This window comes from Poecile atricapillus, chromosome 21, assembly GCF_030490865.1.
Source record: "Poecile atricapillus isolate bPoeAtr1 chromosome 21, bPoeAtr1.hap1, whole genome shotgun sequence".
Classification (NCBI taxonomy): domain Eukaryota; kingdom Metazoa; phylum Chordata; class Aves; order Passeriformes; family Paridae; genus Poecile; species Poecile atricapillus.
The window spans coordinates 7,288,347-7,311,361 of record NC_081269.1 but is presented as its reverse complement, the minus strand read 5'-3'; the positions used below and the strand labels follow the sequence as shown (position 1 = coordinate 7,311,361).

At 43.4% G+C, this 23,015-nt stretch overlaps 1 protein-coding gene across 7 annotated transcripts in view; it reads left to right on the top strand.

The window, feature by feature from the left end:
- CUX1 (cut like homeobox 1) overlaps window positions 1-23,015 on the top strand; it is a 266,570-nt gene that overhangs the window by 120,528 nt on the left and 123,027 nt on the right. For all 7 annotated transcript variants that reach the window (XM_058854097.1, XM_058854098.1, XM_058854094.1 and 4 more), the window contains exons 5-8: window positions 12,747-12,884; window positions 16,175-16,298; window positions 18,261-18,337; window positions 19,077-19,143. In XM_058854097.1, coding sequence (XP_058710080.1) covers window positions 12,747-12,884; window positions 16,175-16,298; window positions 18,261-18,337; window positions 19,077-19,143 — 406 coding nt within the window. The remainder of the gene's footprint in view (window positions 1-12,746; window positions 12,885-16,174; window positions 16,299-18,260; window positions 18,338-19,076; window positions 19,144-23,015) is intronic.

Genomic DNA, 23,015 nt, shown 5'->3' with positions numbered 1-23,015 from the left:
GGAGCACAGTGGAGTCTGTGGGATGAGCAACACCTCCAGGTTTTAGGCCCATGCTCTTACCTGGTGGTCTGAGGTAAAAGTAAATTCCAGGTTCTCCAGAAGTCCAGCTCTAGTGTAGCTGTGTGCAGGCATAACAAATACTCACAGTTTACAACACACACTGCAAGGAGAAGGAAAGCAGCCATTAGGAATGTGTGGCACTGGTCTTTGTCACTCTGCTTCATTGCATGGCTCTTTTTTCCCCCCTCTCATCCTGTGTATTCTGCTACCTTGGGCAGTGTCCATGGAGGTTGGCTGGGTGTCCATGGAGAGCCCTCCTTTATAAACAGCCATCAGTTTTCATTTATCACATGTCTTGCTTTGCCTCCTTGTGGCTTTACATATCTTTTGACCTGTTCGTTTGGTATTTCAAATATTTAGGTACACTTTTAGCTCCCCAATGCTGCTGTGTTTTCTTTTTGGTGTGAGAAGGGAGCGATGATGTTTGGGGGAAGCTATGCCTGGAATGCTGCAGAGTGGTTATTTAGCATTAAGCATCGCTGTTACATGACAAGGGTGCAATTTTATCAGACTTTCAATATCCTTTATAGGACCATATAATAATTGCAGCTGAAGTCTAATTCCCAGCAGCCAATTTTATGGTTCTTGAGGAAAGCGTGTATTTCTCTCCTCAGTAATAATGTGCACACTTTATATAATTAAAAAGGGCTTCTATTTTAATTTTACTATAAAATGATCTGTATTGAAACTCCAGCTACAGTGCTTTATGGATTCAGCAAAGTTTAATGATTTTCTTTCCTGACCTGACCAGAGTTTTCACTGAGGCTCACCAGTAAGGAATTTGTGGCAAGGGGTGGTATTTTACTTGTAAATTTTCCTATGTACATCAGGGGGTTTTTCTTTAAAAGATAAAACAGACCTTTTATATATCTCTCTCCAGCTTTATGATGCTGTTAAAATAGCATTATCATTACTTTGTGCTGCAAAATTTATCCTTCCTAAAGGAAAGCACATGTCAAGGAAAACATTTTGGTTTATGTACATTTATACAGCTATACTTCTCATTCAGTTCTGTCTTGCTTGAGACTGAACATTTTTAATTAATGGAATTAATTTTCTCATTTAATTGCCTTATTTTCAGTATGCAGTACAGAGCTAGGGAAAAGTGAATGCTGCCACATGAATTGCACTAATCAACAAGGTTGTCACAACTTACCTTTAAAAATAATATGAATATAATTATTTTGAAGTAAAGTGAGGTTGGGTCTGTGTTTTGAGGAAGCCTTTTTCCATCTGTTCAAGATTCCTTTGTCTCCAGTTTTATAAAATGAGTGTATTATGTTAACACTCTTGGCTTTTAGGGTCTTAATCTTGCAAGCACTTAAGTGAAATTAGAGCCTTGTTGTGTGTTTGGAGGAATGGTGTTGCCTTGCAGAAATAGTATATTCAAAATTTTTTTTTTCCCCCCATAATCTTTAAAGGAACAATAGTAAGCATTAAGAATGCTCAATATTTTTGTTTCAAAAGGAACTGTGTTCACTACTTTATTTTTTTAAAACAACACTTGAGTGTAATTTTCAAGTAAAAGTTAAAATGTGGAGACCAAGTGAATGCCAGGTGTCAGTGTCTGGATGAAGTGGTTAAATAGAGTGTTCTTTCTGCAATGGATCACTGCAGTTACAGCCCAGTGCCACGGTGGATTTGCTCAGTATTTTGTCTCAGTATTGCTCCTCTGCAGGCAAAGAAAATTCTGCCTTTAAACACAAACTCTGCTCTCTGGATGTGACACAATTAAACCCAGTTGGGTTCAGTCTGCAGAACAGGAAAAAACACAGAGTTTTTTCAGCATATGTACATTTGAGAGCAAGGGAAGGTTAATGAAAACTGTTTGCTCTTGGTTTGGAGGGGCTGTGCTGCCTTCCAGGGCTCAGCCAGAAATGGGTTTTGTTTCTCCTTATGGGAATTTTCTCATCAGGAAACAAAACGACTCTCGGGGTGTAAAAGGGGATGTGTGTGTGGTTTTATTGGAGACTCTTCCCGGGTCTGTGCTGTGATCAGATGTGGTGCTATATAATGTGTGTGATGTGGGTTTTAGCTCAGAGGACCTGCTATCGAAGGGAACTATAACAAAAACCAGAGAAGGTAAAAATAAGATGGTTTTTTTTAATGCGCCCTGTCAAAACAATCAAAAGCAATAACAGTGAAAGATGGCTGAAGTGGAAATTTTATCTTTCCCTTGCTCCTTGCCGTCATAAATTGCACACCCAGCCAGGGGGATTGTGTCTCAGAAAGGGGTTTGAAGGAGGAGCAGGCTCCTTCCAAAGGAGTTTTCCACACACCTATCACTACATGTAGGATTTTAGCCTACACACAACCCCAGCTCAGCCTTGCAAATTCCAACTGCCCTGCATAGGGTGTTCTTTTTCCAAGGAATGCTTTGGCTGAGGAAACACAAAGTTCTTTTTGAACAAACGATCAGTAAAGCATTAAATAAGTGTGAGGGAATTACTTCTAAAGGCAGAAATGAAAATTATTTGCAGTGCTTGCAAATAATCAGCCATTTATAAGCCTTTGCCTTTTGATTATTTACAACTCATGGCCCTCTCCAGACTTGCACTGCTGTTTGGGCTACGAGAAAATTCCATTTAAAGTGTATTTGATCAATGTCCTGAGGTTAAAGGTGATACAAAACAGGTTTGATTTTGGATTTGGTTAGGGGCATTTTTCCCCAGAAAAATTATCTGCTGCTTATGTTGGAGGTGATAAATGTGCATGAAGTTGTTGTGTTTATGTACATCCTGTGACATGTTTGGATTTTTTGGGAAAATATAATGTTTAGCAGAAAGGTTAATGCCAGCCTTGGTAAGGAAGTCTGTATAATAAAGTTTCTACAGACCCAGATGTCTCATGATGTGCTAAAATTTCAACCTAGGTGTACCCCCAGGCTTTTCTGCCTGTAGGGAGAGCTGGGTGAATGTAAATTTAGGGGATAATAAAGAGAGGTGAGGGAAAAGAGATTCACTCCGAGGGGCTGTGTTTAAGCACATCCCAAAGTAGACTACTAAAAAGAGTTCCAAAAAGTTAATATTTAGAGTGCTCTTGTCTGAGATAATGGTTAATTGTTTGGCAAAACTGTCTAAAGAGCAAGATCAGGTTATAGTAAACCCTGAGTTTGTGGTACATCGAGGCTGAACAGCACAGACCATTTTTGAGAAATGTTTGATATCATTGCAGTGTGAAAAAGTTTAGGCAGTTCCTCATTTGTTAATAATACATGTCAGAACTGTCACCCCTTTCCCAATAAAATATGTTAGAATAAAAAAAAAAAGGACAGACCCATAAAATGAATAAGTTTATGGTTTTTCTGCCCCAGACTGTACAAGGGAAATGAATATTCAGAACGTGCCTTTTCTCAACCTTAGAGGGAAAGGAAAACAATATTACAGTGAGTACTCTCGGGGGAAAGGAAACAAAATGAACTTGCTTACGGACACAGAAGTGGCACAGACACTCCTCAAACGCAGCAGTCGGGTGTCTTTCTAAACACACTTGAAAATCTGATAAAATTAAGCAGAAAATTGAGCATAGTTAATACTTGAAAGAGTGAAAAGCCATAAACCCCTGTGGCTGCAGGCAGTGATTTAGCTGGTGAGTGGATCCCATCTGAAGCCAAAATCCTTGATGCATCACCTGCGTGTTTAAAACAGGTAAAAAGAAGGAGTTGCACAACCAGGAAAATCTGGAAGCAAAGTCAGTACAGTAAAAAATTACAGACTGTAGAAATTTAGTAGTGACTCTCCCCAAACAGTTCAGCAAATCTGCAAGGGGTGCTGAGTGGGAATGAGAGGAACAGTTTAAAGTCCCAACTGCAGAGGGGAGATTTGAGCAGAGTTCTCAGAGGGACAGAGCTGCTGCCGTTTCATTCTCCAGAATATCCTGAATTTCCCGGAATGCTGCTCCAGCCTTGGCAGTCCAGTGCTGAGGAATGTCCAAGCAGCTCATAATCACTTCAGCCTCCCTCCCCATGGGGCTGGAATTCCGAGCCACAGCACAATGGGCAGTTTGGGATGCTGGTCGGGCAGCACTGTCAGTGTTGCACTGCTATTTTCAGATGGAGCACAAAGTCCTGGCCAGTTCCCATCTTTAGAACTCATTCACTTCATCCTTCTGTTTTGAAACCCATGTCAAAATAACTGAAAATGGTTCTGTTACCTGAATACGTGGCTTGAAGTTGGGCTTGTCTGATCAGATACTTTTTTCTCTAGTTTTTCACGTTGAATTAATAATTGGATAAATTCCTTTATAAAAGCCGGAATAAATATTCAGAGGAAGAAATATCCCTAAAGCATTCACTTTAAAAAATTTATTGTGTGGTTGTCAAGCCCTATTTTACTTGGTAGGCTGGAGGCACGGAAGGAAGAGGGGAGGTGCAGACAAGGGGAAGGATGCAGTGAATAGGAGCAGGAAGAATGTGTGGTAGAGGGAGATATCCCAGCAGATATCCCTGCGGGAAGGGGCTGTGTTCACCTGCAGGGTGTCACCGCAGCCCTTCAGAAAATGTTGCTGCAGGGAGAGATTTACAGCAGCCCCAAGGCCCGAGACTGGAGCAAAAGGCAGAGCGTGCTGGGGAGGGGGAATATTGGACTTTCCCTTTCTCGGTTGCAGGAATGTGAACTGGAATTAAAATAAACCCCAGCTTTTGGAGGGTTTAGTGCTAAGTCTGTTCAGAAGCTTTTAGGAGAAAGAAGGGATGAATATAGCAGAAATTATTTCAAACATAGTAGAAGGCTCTTTTTTCTTTTATAATCTCGAAGTAGGAGAAATGAAACTTGAAGTACAAGTGTTTTTTCTGTAACTGTCCTTTGCACTGAGCTCCTTGTGTGAGCAGAAATTCCAGTGTCCTGGGCCATTACTAGAACATTAACAATCAAATTGGAGCCTTTTAAGTTGCAGCGGCTTCTCTTGTAACTCATTAGGTTCTTTTTCAGCTGACATAGCGCCATCAAATACTGCCCTACCTATTATGCAAACCCCACGTTTAATATTAAAAACTTTTCTGAGGATTTACTTTGGTTATTTTTTTGAAACTAGAGGGAACGACAGTGCAGTTCATGGAGTTGATAATTTACTCTGCTTTACGTGATTTTTTTTCATTCTAGGATAGTGATGCATCTCAATCTGGGGCATCTTTCTGGCAGTAACCATTCCCAAGTTGGGAGATAAATAAAGGATGTTTTTAAATAATAGCCCACAAGATGTAAGGACCACACTCTGGGAGGGATCTGTATGATTGTGGTCACACTGCCTGTGCACCATCCCGTGCTGTTTCATTTAACCCTGCGAGCTTTGGAGAACTTGTGCCGTGATTAATGGGGAGGAAAGGCGCCGGTCTGCTGCCACTCCCCCATCCCCACACAGGGGGGTCCCATCAGTCTGGCTTTGCTGCTTCCAGAGGCCGGCAGAATTTGGGATTTGGCTTTTCTTTTTCTTTTCTTTTTTTTCTGGTAAGGAAAATGAGAGTCCCTCACCCTCTTGTGGGCACTTTGAATTCCCCAGTACAGCCTGCACAGAACGCTCTAAGAGCCAGAGGGTGAGGAGAATGCTGTTAAAAAGTGGAAAAAAATAAAAGGAAGACACAGATCCCAGTCCTGTGGGATGGGGGAGTAAGAAAATATGTATAATTCTTGATTGAAGGAAGAACCTTTTCATGGTTTTTATGAAGTGAGGAGTTGGAGAGATGATGAGCTTTGTTTCAAATGGAATTACGGCTATAACTCTTCTGTCCCTGGGCTACCAGAGTCATAGGGGAACAGGAGCAAAGCTATCATTTATTCCATGAAATCTTTGTCTCAGTCTCTCTAGGCTATTTCAATTTACCCCTGAAATTTCTGGGGAATAATTAATGAATTAATTAAGTATGCTGTGAGGTGTTTGAATATTCAAAAGCTACAATGTAATTATTATTTTTTCTAAAACACATTTTCAGGTTATTTTCAGACATGCAGTCTCCCACAAAAGCAGTTACTGCATCGCTTCTCCGTGTCTGTAATCCAGGGATCATTCTCCGGCAGGAACACTCCCTGCGAAGAGCAGTGTTGCATTTAGGAAGGGGGGAAAAAAAACTTCCTTTACTTCGTGACTAAAGTATTGTGACAAAGAGGCTGAACTCCTGGCTCCTTGAAAAAGTTGAATTGCGTTAATGAAGTTGTGTTTTAGGAGGATTATTATTTTTTTTCCCCTCCCTTATCGTTTCGTGTGGGCGTTTCTGGTGAGCGATCACCGAGAGCTTTGCTTACAGCGGGGTTTGGGCAACAGAAATTCAGTCGCGTTGAAAGAGACGCGTTGCCTTCCTTGAATTATTTTTAGATCCCAACCTTAGGAAACACATTTCCAGTGATATAAATTATTAATTGCCCCTGTAGTTCTGGCACTGTTTCATAACTTGCTTTCTTATCGTTTCCAGTGTTACAGGCCTGTAAATGAAGAGGGAAGGGGGGTATTAAAAGGCAAGTCCTTTGTTTTGGAAGAGGCTCTTTTAGGAGCTCCATGTTATGATACCAAAGGAATAGATTCAAAGGAAAAGAGAAGAGGTTTAATTTAGATAATAGGAAGGAATTGTTCCCTCTGAGGGTGAGGAGGCCCTGGCACAGGGTGCCCAGAGAAGCTGTGGCTGTCCCTGGATCCCTGGAAGTGTCCAAGGCCAGGCTGGACAGGGCTTGGAGCAGCCTGAGACAGTGGAAGGTGTCCCTGCCATGGCAGGGGTGGAACGAGATTAGCTTTAAGGTCCCTTCCAAGCCAAACCAGTCCACGATTGTGTCATTTCTATAAAATATTCGATGCGAATAAGCCGAGAGCGAACCTTGGACAGGGCAGAGCAGAACGCTGGGCTCTTCTGCAGCTCCTGGTCTATCCGTGGTGGTCTCACCGCACGGAAAGACCCCATTTGTGGTGATTTTACAGCGTGTGAGGAGCCCCCCGGCACCGCACCGACACCCGCGGCCGCCGCCCGATCCGCCCGCGCCGCGATCCAGGCCGGGCTTTGCCGCTCTCCCCGCCGGGGCTGGCCGGGGGTTCCTGCGGGGTCCGGGCGGTCGCTCCGGGGCCCGGACAGCCCCTCACGGGGTCCGGACAGCCCCTCACGGGGCCCGGACAGCCCCTCACGGGGTCCGGACAGCTCTTCTGGGGGTCCGGACAGACCCTCACGGGGTCCGGACAGCCTTTCTGGGGCTCCGGACAGCCCCTCACGGGGTCCGGACAGCTCTTCTGGGGGTCCGGACAGCCCCTCACGGGGCCCGGACAGGCCTTCTGGGGGTCCGGACAGCCCCTCACGGGGTCCGGACAGGCCTTCTGGGGGTCCGGTCAGCCCCTCACGGGGTCCGGACAGCTCTTCTGGGGGTCCGGACAGCTCTTCTGGGGGTCCGGACAGCCCTTCTGGGGCTCCGGACAGCCCCTCACAGGGTCCGGACAGCTCTTCTGGGGGTCCGGACAGCCCTTCTGGGGCTCCGGACAGCCCCTCACGGGGTCCGGACGGCTCTTCTGGGGCTCCGGACAGCCCCTCACAGGGTCCGGGCAGCTCTTCTGGGGGTCCGGTCAGCCCCTCACGGGGTCCGGACAGCTCTTCTGGGGGTCCGGACAGCCCTCACAGGGTCCGGGCAGCTCTTCTGGGGGTCCGGTCAGCCCCTCACGGGGTCCGGACAGCCCCTCACGGGGTCCCTGCATTCCCTCCGGGGGCCCCGTTGGTCACTCCGGGGTCCGGGCAGTACCTCAGGGGTCCCGCTGCTCTCTCCCGGTGGAGCTGTCGAAGCCCATTGCTCGGGACTGCTCCTGCCGAGCAGCATTCTGCAGCCCCGGGGTTTTATATATATATATATTTATATAAATTTATATGGGGAGAGAGGGTAATTTGGCCCTGCGCGCTGCAAATTGTACATTTAAACAATGACACAGTTTTTCCACTCCGTTTGGCAAACCCCGCCATCAGCCCCTCGGTGTTGTCGGGGGTCCTCAGCCCTCACGGCAGCAGCAGCAGCCACGGCCGAAGGGTTAAACATAAACTTTAAACATTCCTTGTCCCGCAGGAGCTCCTTTTCCATGAGCCGAGGTGGGCTTTTCCCCCCTCTCCTTAAATAACGAGGGTGGTCCCAGCATACTCTATATCGAGACAGCTTTTCATCAGTTGCTCATCAGCATGCTAATTGCTGTATGACTAATTATGCCCTGAATTCCAGTTGATTTTCTTAATGAGACAGCTGGGTTAATTATGTAATCGTATGATTACATTAGCCCAGAGTGCCCTGGCGAAAAGGAAGGCGGGCGGCACTGGGATGTCACCGGGCGAGGGGCATGGGGGCAGCCGTGGTCATTTTGGCCATAATGATCGGGGAGGGCAACCCTGCGCCAGCGCCCGCGGTGTCAACACTGGGATGGGATTGTTGACACTGAGAGCTGTGCCTTCTTCCAGCTCGCAGGATGGGGGAGGAATGGGGGTTCATCAACAAAACTCACTTGGGAAGTTGAGGCAGGCATCGATGGCCCTGTTGTATCTTGGGGATTGAGATTTGGGCGATGTGGGATGGGGGTTGGATTGTAGAGTCACAGAATATCCCGAGCTGGAAGGGGCCCACAAGGATCATCAGTCCAACTGGGCACAGCACAGCCCCAACAATCCCAGCCTGAGCATCCCTGGCAGCGCTGTCCAAACACTCCTGGAGCTCTGGCAGCATCAGGGCCGTGCTCATTCCCTGGGGAGCCTGGGCAGTGCCAGCACCCTCTGGGGGAAGAACCTTTCCCTGAAATCCAACCAAGATCACCCCTGACACAGCTCCAGCCATTCCCTCCTGCTGTCGCTGGTCACAGAGAGCAGAGATCAGAGCTGCAGACTCCAATGAGTCTCCCCTCAGTCTCCTCCAGCTGAACAAAGCAAGTGTCCTCAGCCGCTCCCTGTACGGCCCCTGCTGACCCTTCACTGACTGCGTGTCCCTCCTTTGGACACTGTCTTACAGCTTTATACCTTTTTTACATTGTAGCACTCAAAACTGCACCCAGGGTGGTGAGGGGCTGCCTCATGTAATGCATAGTCCAGGCAAAAGCAATCTTAATTTTGTTTGTGAAGTCAGTACTTTACATACCTAAACAGCAGCAAAAAAAGAAAGGTTCCTTTCCCTGCTGTTGAAAAAATATCCATCGTCAGGGCATGTGCGTGGTGGGAGAACAGCCTGAGAGGTGTTGCTGCGGCTGCGTCGCACCAGCTCGTTTGATGTGAAGTACTAATTGCTATAAAAATCGCTTGGCATTTGTAACATTAATTGTTTTTGTGTCTGTGTCCACTGAGACGTGTCCATCCTCCTCCTCTGTGGGGACAGAAGTGAGGTGTGTCCCAGCAGTGAGCAGGGGATGTGCCCAGAGCTCTGCAATCCCTGGGGAAGGAGAGGCAGGGACGAGCTCTGCAGGGTTGGAAATACGGCGGTTTCTGTTTCTGCAGTGGTAGCGTGGAGGAAACCTCGTCAGGGATCGGATCCAGATGTGCTGGGCTGCCTGCAAGCACAGGATGCAGGGGGCTTCTCTGTGGGTATGGCATGCAACAAGTGGATTAGGGAAAATGAGGAGAATAGGAAGCAAGAGAAAGAAATACACTAAGTTTAGTGTAAAAATAGACATCTCAATCTACTCTTGGGCAGTAAAGATCTTGCAAAATGCTTCTTCAAGTTCTGGCTGATTAGATCCCTTTTATTAATTTTCTCATTTTTTTATTTACCCTGTGCCTAGCAGGGATTCTGGAATTTCACAAGAGAAAACTCGAAGCAAGGGAATAATGTGTGATGAGGTTTCCATATTTCAGTGTTCAACGAGGTGATTTTTCTCTCTTACAGACCACAGAAAGGGCATTTCCCTCGCTGCCTCTCTCCATAAGCCAGGGCCAGTTGATCTTTTTTGAGCTGTGTATGCCTGTTGTTTGTGTAATGAATCGAAAGTTTTGGTCCATTGCTTGTTTAAAAATTCAGTGACCTCCTGTTAAATGACATGAAACATACTTTGCAAACCTGGTTAATATAAAAAGGTATGCTTTTCCATGCATGCATGTGTTGGGAAAAGGAGAGTATTTTTATTTATTTTTAATCTGCTCCACTCAGGTAGGAAAAAAACCGTTGTGACTCTAAGGTTTATGCTTGTTTCAGGTCAATTGGTGTTTATAAATACTCCAGAAATAACAGGTTTTAGGTTTTTCAAGCTAAAAGCGCATGTTGGAGCTTGCCATGAGAAATGATTTTTCTCTCTGCCCAAAATGTCTTGGTTGGTCATTTTATTGTTATACAACGATTAGTTTTCTTTAATGCAGTTTATAAAAATTAAGTCTAAGAGGTGCTTCACCCATGGGTTTTTTTTACATGTCCTCCAGCAGTATTTGGTGGCTGCAGGCCATTAGTCCTTCAAATAGGCTCTGGTGAAGTTTGAAGTTTAATGCACAGAGACTTTTTTTACATTTTGTTTGTTCTGCCACTGTTTTGCTACTTGAACATTAACCTTTAATAAAGCTAAATTAAATATACATGTCCTGATGAATAATTATGAGATTGCAAGCATTTTCATTTTGTACATGAAGCTTCTCAGGGATTGCAAATGTGACTAAAGGTTTAGTCATTATTCACTTTATAATGCCCATGTTATTTTTGTCTTTTAATTCTTTACCGATTTCAATATAAAAAGCCCTGCGTATTAGGAGCAAAATACTTCTTGTACGTGTCCTCGCTTTTTGCAACGGGCATGTTAAAATGAGGGTGGGGAAAAGTGCACCCACAATTTTGTCAAATTCAGTTTCTTTCATCGTGGCACTTTAACACTATTTCATAGAAATGCCCACAGCTGAAGCTTAAGATCCTGGGCCCGATAGGATTCGTGGTTCCTGTAACAATTTAAGACGTGGCCAGAGCGAGACAATCCGGCCTTTCTTTGTGCTCAGCAGATGAATGTCCTGGGCTGGCTCTTTGGGGGATGCTGAGCTGCAGGAGTGTGACAAAATGCTCCGTGCAGAGGAAGGTCAGGGACCTCCATGGGAGCAGGGGAATGTTGTGACAGCCCACACCGTAACAGGACCATCCATAAATACTGCAGAGCCTTCAGCTCGTGCTACTGCTGCCACTTCAGCTCTCTATTTAATTCCTTACCTGTACCCCCCTGTCTCTGCCACAATAACATTTTAAGTTTGATTTATTATAAATATTTTAATACAGATAATAATAACGAAAAGTATTTGGCCTAAAAAGCATAAATGAAAAAGCTATGTAGTCATAAACTATGTATGTGCAGAGAACAGATGACAAGCAACCTAGATTTTGTATTATGAACAGGGTAATGCCATAAGCTGTTGAAGAACCCGAGTAACAAAATGCAGCAGGCTGCTACTTAGAATGTCTCTGAGCTCAACATAACCCAGTGCTATTCTTTTATAAACTATGCAACAACGCTGGCATATTGAAAAAACACACAGGCTCATGCTTAATGTGTTAACAGAGGTACAATAGACTTACTATGTGTTTCCAGAGACTGGAACTGAGGGTGGTCTGAAAAATTAATGACTGTGGTGGTTGAAAATTAAGTGAACTCCCTAATATATACTGTTGTTGATCCACTGAGTTTGGTGTTTAGCATTCCTCAACAGGAGACTAAATCTTTGCAGCCATTTCACAAGAGATGCTGGCACCTATAGCAGAAATATGTTCAATAATCTTTTATAAGTCCATCATACTCCAGAGTTCTCCTGTCCTGAAGAAGTCCCAGAATAAATCACACGTGCACATGTCAGGTGTGTGCTGAGAACCCTCTTTACAAGAAGGGGATGAACATCAGAGGATTGACAGTGAGGGGACATTTGATTATAGTGTAAGAAAAAGAGAGATCCGAACCCAAGGTTCATGGAATTGATTATATCCACACAACTTTTCTGATTATTATTGATCTATCAATTAGAAAAGGTACCACTCAGATCTCCATGGTCACAGAACCTGTTTGAGCTCTGCTGTGCAGGGTGATGCAGTTTGATTGCTTTTCACCCAAAAATTCTCATTTTGCAATAAAAAATGTGAAGCTCAAAACTCTCACACACTTTTGTATCATGACTGTCTGCTCTCAGGAACGCTGTCCTGGGGATTACTGCCAGGGTGAAGAAGCTGTGTGCAAATTCCCTGGAATCACAGAATGGTTTGGGTTGGGAGAGACCTTACAGCTCATCCCATTCCACCTCCTGCCATGGGCAGGGACACCTTCCACTGTTCCAGGTTGCTCCAAACTCTGTCCAGCCTTGAACACTTTCAGGGATGGGGTAGCTACAACCAGGGCAAGCTGTGCTGGGACCTCACCTCCCTCACAGCCAAGAATTTTGTCCCAGTATCTGTCCCTGCCCTCTGGCAGTGGGAAGCCATTCCCCCTTGTCCTGTCACTTCCAAGTCCTTGTCCCAAGTCCCTCTCCAGCTCTCTTGAAGCCCCTTTAGGTGCTGGAAGGGGCTCCAAGGTCACCCCAGAGCTTTTTCTTCTCCTGGGTGAACACCCCCAGCCCTGTCAGCCTGGTTCTGTATTTAAAGGGAACATAGAATGAAATATTTCTGGTTTTTTATACAATGTGAGGAATGTACTGGTCTAATAACTCAAAGAAGGCCTCTGCTGGCACCAAAATGGAGAATAAAGGACTGCTCTGAACTGCTTGGGTCACAGAAGTGTTCCTGTTACATTTTATCTTACTGTTTCTTTTTCAGATCCGGTTCCAGCCTTGGATTTAGGACAGCAGCTTCAGCTGAAGGTTCAACGCATGCACGATATTGAAACAGAAAACCAGAAACTTAGGGAAACTCTGGAGGAATACAATAAAGAATTCGCCGAGGTGAAAAATCAGGGTAGGTTGCAACCATATTATCAGCTTTAAATGCACACTGAAATTTGAAGACAGGGATTGAATTCAGTGTTGTTTCTTAAAGGTAGAGGTGACAGTAGCATTGAAATTCAATGGAGAAAGTGCAATAACTCTATTAGAGCCACTTCTGTATTTGTGTGTGGAGATGGGCTTTGGGCAGACTCTTTGGATTTCTTGGAAGTTTCATTTACTGCAGCACCAAGTCAGAGGATGGAGTTGTTATTCTGCATATTTGGTTGTAGCCTTCAGCACTGAAAATTACACCTGACTGACGTTATTTGTGACATTTTATGAGAGGCAGTGCTGGTACTGACATCAAGCTGGATGTGGGTGTTGGTACTTGGAGGATGTGCAGCTTGTACAGACAAACACAAAAATTCAGTATTTTGTACCCACATATGAATCTGTACAAAATGGAACTTTTTCTGCACCATTTTTCCTTTTCTAAATGTACTACTGGAGTACATTCAGTATATGCCCTTTATTTTTACTCTAGAGACCATCCATAGAGCAATGTAAATACAAGCTATTACTGTTAAATTATTTAAGTTTTAATGAGACTAAAGTGCATGAAAATACATGAAAATCTCAATGAGATTTAAAGCCTGTTGGCTTTAAGACTGCTTAAGTTTTCTTGTGATTCAGTTTCCTGCACCAGGAAAAAAAATTTGCTCAGCCCTACATTTAGTTGCCCATCCATGGAAGTTTTCATTTCCATCTTTAATTCCCAGTTCTGGATGGTGGAAAGGTAAATTGTCTTGGCATTTGGAACAATGGAGATTTTATTTAATTTCTTCTATTATGGAACTGTTATACAGCCAAGTAACATTTGAAAGCTGCGTTAGCAACTAAGTTGGTTTTGTTAAATCTCACTTTTTGCTGAGGGAACATCTATGCAGTTATGCATTTTGAAATATATTTTGTTTTAACCTAGAGGGTGTGACCCCTGGAGAGGACAGGTATCAGCATGCCAGGGTTTGGGCTGGACTGCAGGAGATGTCATGTTGGAACTGTAATGCTCTAAGCAAGACTGTATTTTTGGCTGGAAATGTACAATCATTGCAGTTCACTGTGCAGAGTTTTCCTGAGGCTGTGCATCCAGTACAACCAAGCATGACATGGGGGTTCATCCCACAAAGTGGAAAAGCTCTTGACTTGTAGAGTTTTTTGCTACAACCACTCATAACTGACATTTTTGATTTTCCCTGCTGTGCTGGAACTTCCTTTCCATTTCCCCACTGTAGCCTTTGTGTTGTTTTTCACTCCAGTGCAGTGGTTTTACTCTCAGTTTCAAACAGGGATTAATAAGCTATCCAGGGAAAAGGCTGTTGTTAGCTGAGGGTGCTTTGATCAGTTAATCTCTTTGTTTGGAGGGCTGATATGAGCTCTATGGTGCCTGTAAGAACTTCCAAAACTGGTATAAATGGCAGTGCCTGACAAGCTGTAGCTGACCTGAGCACTGAAGAAAGCACTTAGTGCTCCAAGCAATGTAGAGGATTCAGCTGTATGCTTAAAGGTAAAAACAGATTTTATTACGAAAGTTACATTTTCATAGTTTTGTTTTCATTTAAAATTATATATTGAAACTTAGTCAGGGTGCAGTTACGTGAATTTCTGTGAGATTATTTTGCTCTCTGCTTCTCCATATACCCAGAATGTTTTTGTTTATCTGGAAACACCTGGAGCAGAGGTGTCCCCAGAAGGGAGTGCAGCACCCTTTGCCCACAGGAGCAGCATCCTACTGTCTGTGGGAAGGAGCATCCTTTGCTTATTCAGGAAGAGATCAGCATTTGTATGACTTCCCGGATCTCAGGGAAGAATTTCCCTTCGCTTAAGAAAAAAAAGAAGTGACGTGTCCTTTTCACGGCCTGTTACTCAGTAATGAGCCTCAGCTGATTTCTGCACAGCCAGCAAAATCCTGCTCCTTCAGGCAGAGGCAGCTGCTTTGTTGGTGAACATTTTTACCACTCTTCTCCCCTTTTTTGTGGTCACAGTGGCCCAAGCTGCCTTTGGTAGTGCCCAGACAGCAGATCATGTCACCAGCTACCTCCTGTCTGGCTCACAGCTCCCTGCTCAACTCTCAGCATCGGGATTTTGAAAGGATTATGTGTGGGTTTGTGTGATATTATTGAGATTTTTTTCCCCAAAGCCCATAGGGTTTATTTTTCATATTAGGGTTTGTCTCCCTCTGTTTCTGTAGAATATGAAACTATTCATGTCCAAGTTTTTGCTTTTTCCTCAAGCATTATGAATGGTATCTCTTAATTAGCTGATGTCTTTAAGCCCCCCTGCATCCCTGTGTGAGTACTCTGAGCTGTGCTGCTGCTGTGAATCTTCTGGCAGTCCAAGGCTTTTTCCAAATTCCATTATTGTTACTAAGCAAACTCTGGTGGATGTCCTGCTTTTCCTCTTCTGAGCCCTATAAGGATTCGGTCCTTTCCTTTGGGTGGGATCACAGGGCTTTCATGTAGGAACAGATCAGGGCACGTAAGCAGATGCTGAGCTGTAGCTCTGCAGGTTTCTGCATCTGCTCTCATCCAGTGCTGGACATGGGGAAATGCAGGAGAGCTCCTTTATCTGAGGGAAAGGTTCTGCAAATTCCCTGGAAGGCTTCAAGTGCTTCAGAAAGTTAAAACAGTCAGTGTTGGTGTGTAAACCCTGGGGTGGGTGACGAGGCAGTGACAGCAGCTGGGACATGCAGAGGTCCAGCGCCTGCTGTTGATGCAGCAGTTGGATCCCAAGTGCTGGGTTTCTCCTCAGCTGGGAAGCAGAAGAGAGCTGTAGCTGAGATATGTGTTCAATTAGTGTGAGATTACATCTGTGCATGAACCATGGTGGAACTACCTCTTAGTGCATGAGCACAGTCAGGTGAATTAAGTGTCCTGTGTGTAAATGCATACTTAAACCTACACTGGGACTTTATTAATCTTCTTTCAGCACTGAGCTAATTTTAGACTAGTCAATAAAGTGATATTATATTTTACAATTGATTTTTTTTCCCTTCTTTTTTTAAAAAAAAATTAGTGTTAGAGGAACCTTCTTCACTCTGCTTTCCAGCAAACTCCATTGATCCTTCTCAACCTAAACACTTAAAGTTCAATTTAACATTTAGGGAGTAAAAGGTCTCCAAAGGGACTCATATCCATTGATTTTGTGTCAGAGTTGAAGAGCTAAAGTTTAAAACACACTGAGCCTACAGGGTAAAGCAAGCCTTGTGTTGTGGAACCACGTGGAGCTGTGTAAACTCATTCTTCCCCTATTGTTTTCCTGCAGAGGTTACAATAAAAGCACTTAAGGAGAAAATCCGAGAATATGAACAGACCCTGAAGAACCAAGCGGAGAACATAGCCCTTGAAAAGGAACAAAAGTTACAAAATGATTTTGCGGAGAAGGAGAGGTGAGTGTGTGTGTGTGTGTGTGTGTGGGTGTGGGTGTGTGTGGGTGTGTGTCTGGGTGTTGGGTATTTTTCTGTTTAATGTTCCCAGCCAGGACTGGTGGCTGGAGACAGCTCATCCATTGAGTGATTCCAGCGATTTGTGTGTTTGACACGGAATCATTTGATACTCAACTTTGCCCAGGAAAACAATCGGGAGAGTGTGGAAGTGAAACAAGGACAGATTGTCTCTTCTCCGTGGTGTGGGGCAGGGGGAGGTGTCATGTTCAGGAGGGTGCAAACCTGTTTTTATTCCTCCCTGGCTGCACTGTCCTCTGTGACACCAATCTGTCTCCATTAGCCAGGGCAGCTCTTCATGTGTCACAGGCTGTGCAGCCCTGGGCTGGGGCAGATGAACCCCTGCACCCACAGCCTGGGCCAGGGAAGCACCACCCCTGCTCCCCTGGGAATGGCTGAGACAGGGGATGTCTTCCTGAATTATCCTGGGAAGGTTTGCATCTTCCCACATGCCAAAATTAAGAAGGGTTTTCATTATTTACTATTGATTTAAAAAAAACAAAACAAAAAAACATTTTGGATGTGTTTCTGATCTTTTGCAAATGAGCAGGGAGCATTTGAATCTTTAGGTTGGTGGGCAAATAAATCAGGCAGGAGAAAACCAAGGGGCTAAAGAGGGAGTTCTTTCAGGCTGCATTCCCTGCTTTGAGAATTTATTTCTCCCGTGGAGCAATAACACTGAAGCTATAATATGTTCAACATAGCGTGGAAAACCTTCAGTTCACGTGAGCTTTTTAGTTGGAGGGTTGGTTGTTTAAATTCAGGGCTGAGTGGGGAGAATCTACCAGTGAATGCAAAGCTTTATTTTGTATTCATTAATACCTGTGGTTACTTTTCTGCTAAGCAGCTTGTAAGCAGTGTTTTTAACAACTGCAATTTCAATGTACTTAAAAATAAAACAAAATGGCAGGTCGTGGAATGCAAGTAAAAGTGTGTGTAAGAGAGGTTTTGAGGTCTCAGAGTATATGGTTGAGTATGAAGGGAGCTGACGCATGATTCTCGCTATAAATAGTTATTAACCTGGTCAGCAGTGTTGGAGAAGAAATTTGTGCACCCTATGGAGTGCAGGCAGGATGCTGGTAGTTTCATAAACCATTTCACAATTCTGAGATCTGCAGAATATCCTAAAAGCAGTGTTGTAAAAAGCACAGCTCCTGGGAGATGTTGGAGCAGCTCCTTTCAAAGATGAGTTTTGTAACTCCTGCAGCCTGGCCCTTAGCAAGGAGTGCAGTGGCTGCATGGCCAGATGATGTAAAAATGAGTTTAACTGACACAAACTAGAAAATGTTGCCTGTGGACGTAAGAAATGTGAGCATATTAAAGTTTTGCTCATGTTCTATAGAAAATATCACTGTGAGATTTGTTTTGAAATATGTGTGTTTTCTTAAAGAGTAGCTAATAATATTACTGCATTTGGCACCCATTACAGCTCTGATGAAACAGCTGCTGCAGCTATTCACTCCATCAGTTATGGCAACAAATTCCTTCATTATGACACTAAAATGGAAATGTATCATTCTTCTTGTACTAACTTTGTACAACAGAGGGTGCTTGGTGACAATTTTCTCAATGTGTGTGACATTTCCAAAACAAATTATGCTCAAGAAAACCTTCCACTGAAGTTGTCATTTATATAGCAGTCAACTCTTTATAACGTTCACAGCTTATGTTATGAGGTGGCTACACTGTTAAAATTTTAATAAGTGGGACCACAAAGTAGGAACAGCATCTCACAACGTGACAGCGTTTGTGGGTCCCACGGAAGCACCTCAGAGCCTGTGTGGTGTTGGCAGTTGTCTCATTCCAGTTGAGACGTTTAATCGCTCCATCCCCCAAATCTGCAAGGCACAGATGAGTTGTTTGACGTGATCACGAGCTCTGCTCTCACCTCTCCTCTCCCCTTGACAGAAAATTGCAGGAGACCCAGATGTCAACAGCCTCGAAGCTGGAGGAAGCCGAGCACAAAGTTCAAGCTTTGCAAACAGGTTTGGCGTGGCTTTTGTGACCTTTTCCAGGTGGTCAGGTGGGAGGTGAGAGGACAGGGATGGTTGGGTGTGTCAGGACTGGGTGTGAAGCAGCTCTTGGCATGAAGGGAGCTCCAGCAGAGCTCAGATGTGCTTTGTGAATCAGAGCAAACGCTCCTGTTGCAGCTGTCACTGGCAAATACAGGGACCAGGGAGCACACAGAGAATCAGAGCATCCCTGGAATTACAGCAGGCCATGGAACTTACCCTCCATGTGTGCTTTGCTTCCACACATGTCCAAACTGTGACAAATATCTGTACTGATCAGTGTGAACCCTGTTTCTTGCCTGTTGCTATGATTTGCCATTCATTTTCGTCTCTGCATACTTCAAAATTCCAGGTCTGGACTCATTTGACTTTGTTTACTATGAGAACAGAAGAAATTTTATTCCCTGAACTACTGCAATAACTATTTCGAAGGAATAAGCAGTTTAGCCAGCTTAATAAGAAACTAATAATGTCTAGGTTGGTTAAGCAGAAGGTGGAAATTCTTGCAATGCAACAGAAATACTGTAAGAAATTGTGAAAAAAGTCAAAACCCTATGGATTTTTCTAAGCCATAATGGTTTGCCTAGGTAGAAAGATAAAGCTAAGGAGGTGTACAGCTTTATTTTTTTTTTTCATCAGGAGATGTAGAGCCTTATTTATGACTGAATACTGCTATTTCAGTACTGTAATGTTTCATGTTTATGCCTTTTAGCCTTGGAAAAAACCAGGACAGAACTATTTGATCTGAAAACAAAATACGATGAAGAAACTACTGCAAAGTAAGATTTCCCTGTTTTCTTTCTGTGTCTTCCTACAGGGTATCACTGATTTTTTTGTTTTGTATCTGTCTGTTGGAGAGAGATGAGATGAGATGAGGGAGGCTCAGGCATCCAAATTTTTTGGAAAACATGGTCATAATTTGGCCTCCTATGGAGAGATTATTAGTTTTTATATTTTCTTCCCCCCAACAAGACACTTCTCCTGGCACACATGCTGCTGCATTCCTGGTTTCATTCTCAGGTGCTTCATCTGTGTATCTCTTACCCTGTATATCTCTTGTATTTTATTTAGAAATAGGGCAGTTTCAGAAATAAGGTATTCATTGTGATCTTCCCATCTTGGTGAAAACAAAGCTTCATTTAGTAAAAGATTTCTGTTTGACTCTTAGGCACCCTGGTTCTTTCTGCTTTTGGGGTAGTAGTCCTTGCTTTGCCAGGTTCACCCCTAATTACAGAGAGCAGCATTTTGGGCCAATTTTCCTTGTTTTCAAGTAGAACATGAAGGTAGTCTTAAAAAGATATATTCTTGTCTTCTTAATAGCTACTGTTTCCAATTATCCTCTGGTTTTATTAACCATCAGGGCAGGGAACAACAAAAGAGACAGACTGCTGCTGGTTTCCTTTGAACCCTTCATATTTAAGGAAAGTTAATAATGAGAAGGAATTCTCATGATCAGCGGGATTAAGCACAAAGAGTCATTTCAGTGTCTGGAAATGGGATGGGAACGAAGGAGCCATTTCAGATGGCTGGGACACTCAAGGGAAGGGCTGGGACTCAGTGTCACCTCCCTGTGCCCACTGCCCAGGGTTAAAAACCAGTCAAACTGGCACCAATTTTCAATTTCTTACCCCATGGTACTGTGCCTACTGAGGATCTGATTCCCCACTGAGGATGTGGGGAACCCCACTGGAGCTCACAAAATTCAGCCCATGGTAGTTTTAACAATCAGCACTTGGAGTTTAAACACCTTTTATGTCCTTCAGGATAATTTTTCAGGTGAATTTTGGTCTGGCTCTGGAAGACCACTTTCCTTTGAGCTCCATGTAGGATGAGTTCCATGCAAGGGGATCAAAAGTATTTTTGTTCCCTCATTGATCCATCCCTCTCTAAGGAATGTGAACAAGTGCTGGTTCAGATTGAGCCTTAAATTCCTGCAGACTGACTTTGTTTTTTCCTGCACATAACTGATATTGTTGCTGTTGTTTCATCTTGCAGTCACTTCTGGGAGAACAGGCAGGGATCAGTGGTTGTAGGCACAGAACCTAATAACCCCTGACCCTTTTTAATGTGTTTATTTGCAGAGTGCTTCATTTTTTGATACTGTTTCCCTAAGTGCTGTAATTTATCTTACACTGAGCAAAATCTGTTCTCTTAAAATATTTGTTTGCATTTCTAATCTCACTCTTTTGGGGAGATTCACACAGAAATATTTATTTTTTATATGATCTTAAGAATGACTCTTAATTTATATAGAATTATATAAAATTAGTGGCATCTGCAGTAACAAGAAGTTTATTGTGTTCTATATTGTGTTTATTGTGTTCTGTAGCAGAATGATTATGGAGACTGGGTCTGGAATAGAGTGGTCATGGAGCTGAATCCTGAAGCAGACATTAAGCTTGTACTTTATCTCCCAGACTAATGTACTGTGAAAACAAACTTGTAGGTCCTAATAACAGCAGAAATATTTTATCATTGTTTTGGATATTTATGGCAGGAATAGTTCTTGCATAACAACAGTTGTCTGTAGCGTTTGTAGCCCAAATTTTGCAATATGGAAATCTAGAAGAACATGAAAAGGGAACTGAATGTAGACAGTGAAATTGAGTCATCTATTTTAATTGTAAAAGCTGGGAGAAAGGCTGAAAAAACACCAATAAAAAGGGTGAAAGACAGTTTGATTCTTTTCTTAAAAGAAGCCCTCTTTTGATCTTAAGTCTGAAAAGCTACTTGTATTGCCAATTTTAATTTTATGTTTTAAAAACATGTGATTTTTATCTTAGGCCAGAATTGTTAGTTTTACAGACGCTTATTTGATGCAGATGAATTGGAGTGCCTTCAGGAAAAAAACAGATAATTGTCAATTTTTTAAAGCTAACAGTGCTTTTAAGATTTTCAGTCTCAGAATAAAGCTGTCTTTCAACTACTTGAAACTTTGAAAATCTTTCAAACAAGGCAAAAAACCCCCAAGAAGCCGAAGAAGTACAGAGTGAGAAGTCTTCATTATCAGCGTTAAGGAGTCTGGATTTTATCCTGGAGACCGTTTGCAGTGATCTGAAAAGTTGGAAATCATTATGTCAACTTATTTGTTTTATCTTTTCACAATGTCCCGTTCAAAGCACTCTACGTGCAAAGGGAGGGGCAGAGGCACAGCCAGGCACCTTCAGATGAGATCAGCAGCTGGAATTAAAATTTCCAGTCCAATTCTGTCATCCCCACGTAGAAAATTCCCAGCAGGTGGGTTTGTGCTGCCCCTGCCCCTTCCCTGAGCCCCAGCACAGCCCAGGGCCGGGCACTGAAGGTGTTAATGACAAAAAGAAGTTTATTATGTGCAGTCATTGCAGTCTGTCAGCTGGAATATCAGAAGCTGCCTTTGACAAGATGGCAGGAGCAAAGTTTTCCATGTGTAGGCTTGAAGTAAAATGTAATTAGCCTTTATGTGCAGAACAAGGATCCATTGATGAATACAGCTGGTCTTTGTTTTCTTCTGTCATTGAGTGTGGGAGGTAAAAGTGTTCTTCTTCATGTTTATTAATACAAGATTCCTTAGACAAATGGCAAGCACAGTTTAATATTTGTTGGAACACAGAGGGGCTTGCCAAAACAGTTGTTGTGTAAGAGGATTTCAAGGTTTTCAGATTATAATCATCTCTGGGTTAAATAAATGAATGATTACTCTGCCTTTTTCAATTAAAGAGGCACATCCTCTCTCGAGGCCTGACACTGATTTTGTTTGCTGTCCCACACATTCCTATCAGCAAACCTGGATTTAACCAACACTAATGAGTTTGATCTGGAGATTCTATCAGACCTGGAACTGAAAAGCAAACTCAGATTTGAGGCCCAGAGAAATAAAAGAATATTGGGGTTGTCTTGTGTTTTTCCCTAGTGCAGCAGACTTTTTCTGTCTCTGTAGAAAAAGAAACATTCTGTATACATTTCCTCAGTTTTCCAGGGACAATCTGTTCTCTCTAACAGTGCTCTTTCACTTCTGGTTTGCTGCAGAATCCAAGCAAGTGTTTGGGATTCCCAGCTGAGTTCCCAGCCGGAATGGTTGGATTCCAGTTTTAGATCAATTCCAGAGCCACCTCTTTGCTCCGACCCCTGCTCTCCCCCAACCTAAATGAATTCTAATTGGAAAAGGACCTTGGGTTGCAGCACATACAGTAGGCTTGTTACATTACTGTTAACATGTGGGTTGAGGCTCCCAGCCTTTGATGAAAGAAAATATCGAATTTCACTGAAATGCTCCATTTTCACCAGCCAGCTTTAAGTAGTCTTGTGAGGATTTCGGGTACTGCCCACTCCCCCCCCCCCCCGCCCCAGTTCTGCAATAAAAAACCTTCATAAACAACACAAACCAGAAAATGTTTAGGTTAAGGTTGTCAGTCAGAGCAGCTCTGCCACCACCAGTTTTGTTACCAGTGGATTTTTTATAAAATTCAGACTTTTTGTCCTTCTAAAAGTAGCACAGGAATGCAATGGAGAAGGAGCTTTTCATATTTACTGAAGCAGTCATCCACACACAGCTACTTTCAATAACTTGTAGAAAAACATTTTGCCTCTAGTATATGGGCAGAGAATTGTTGTCCTTCCATAGATCAGACTGATTATTGTGTTTTTTGGCAGCACAGCTCAGGATGACACAGGA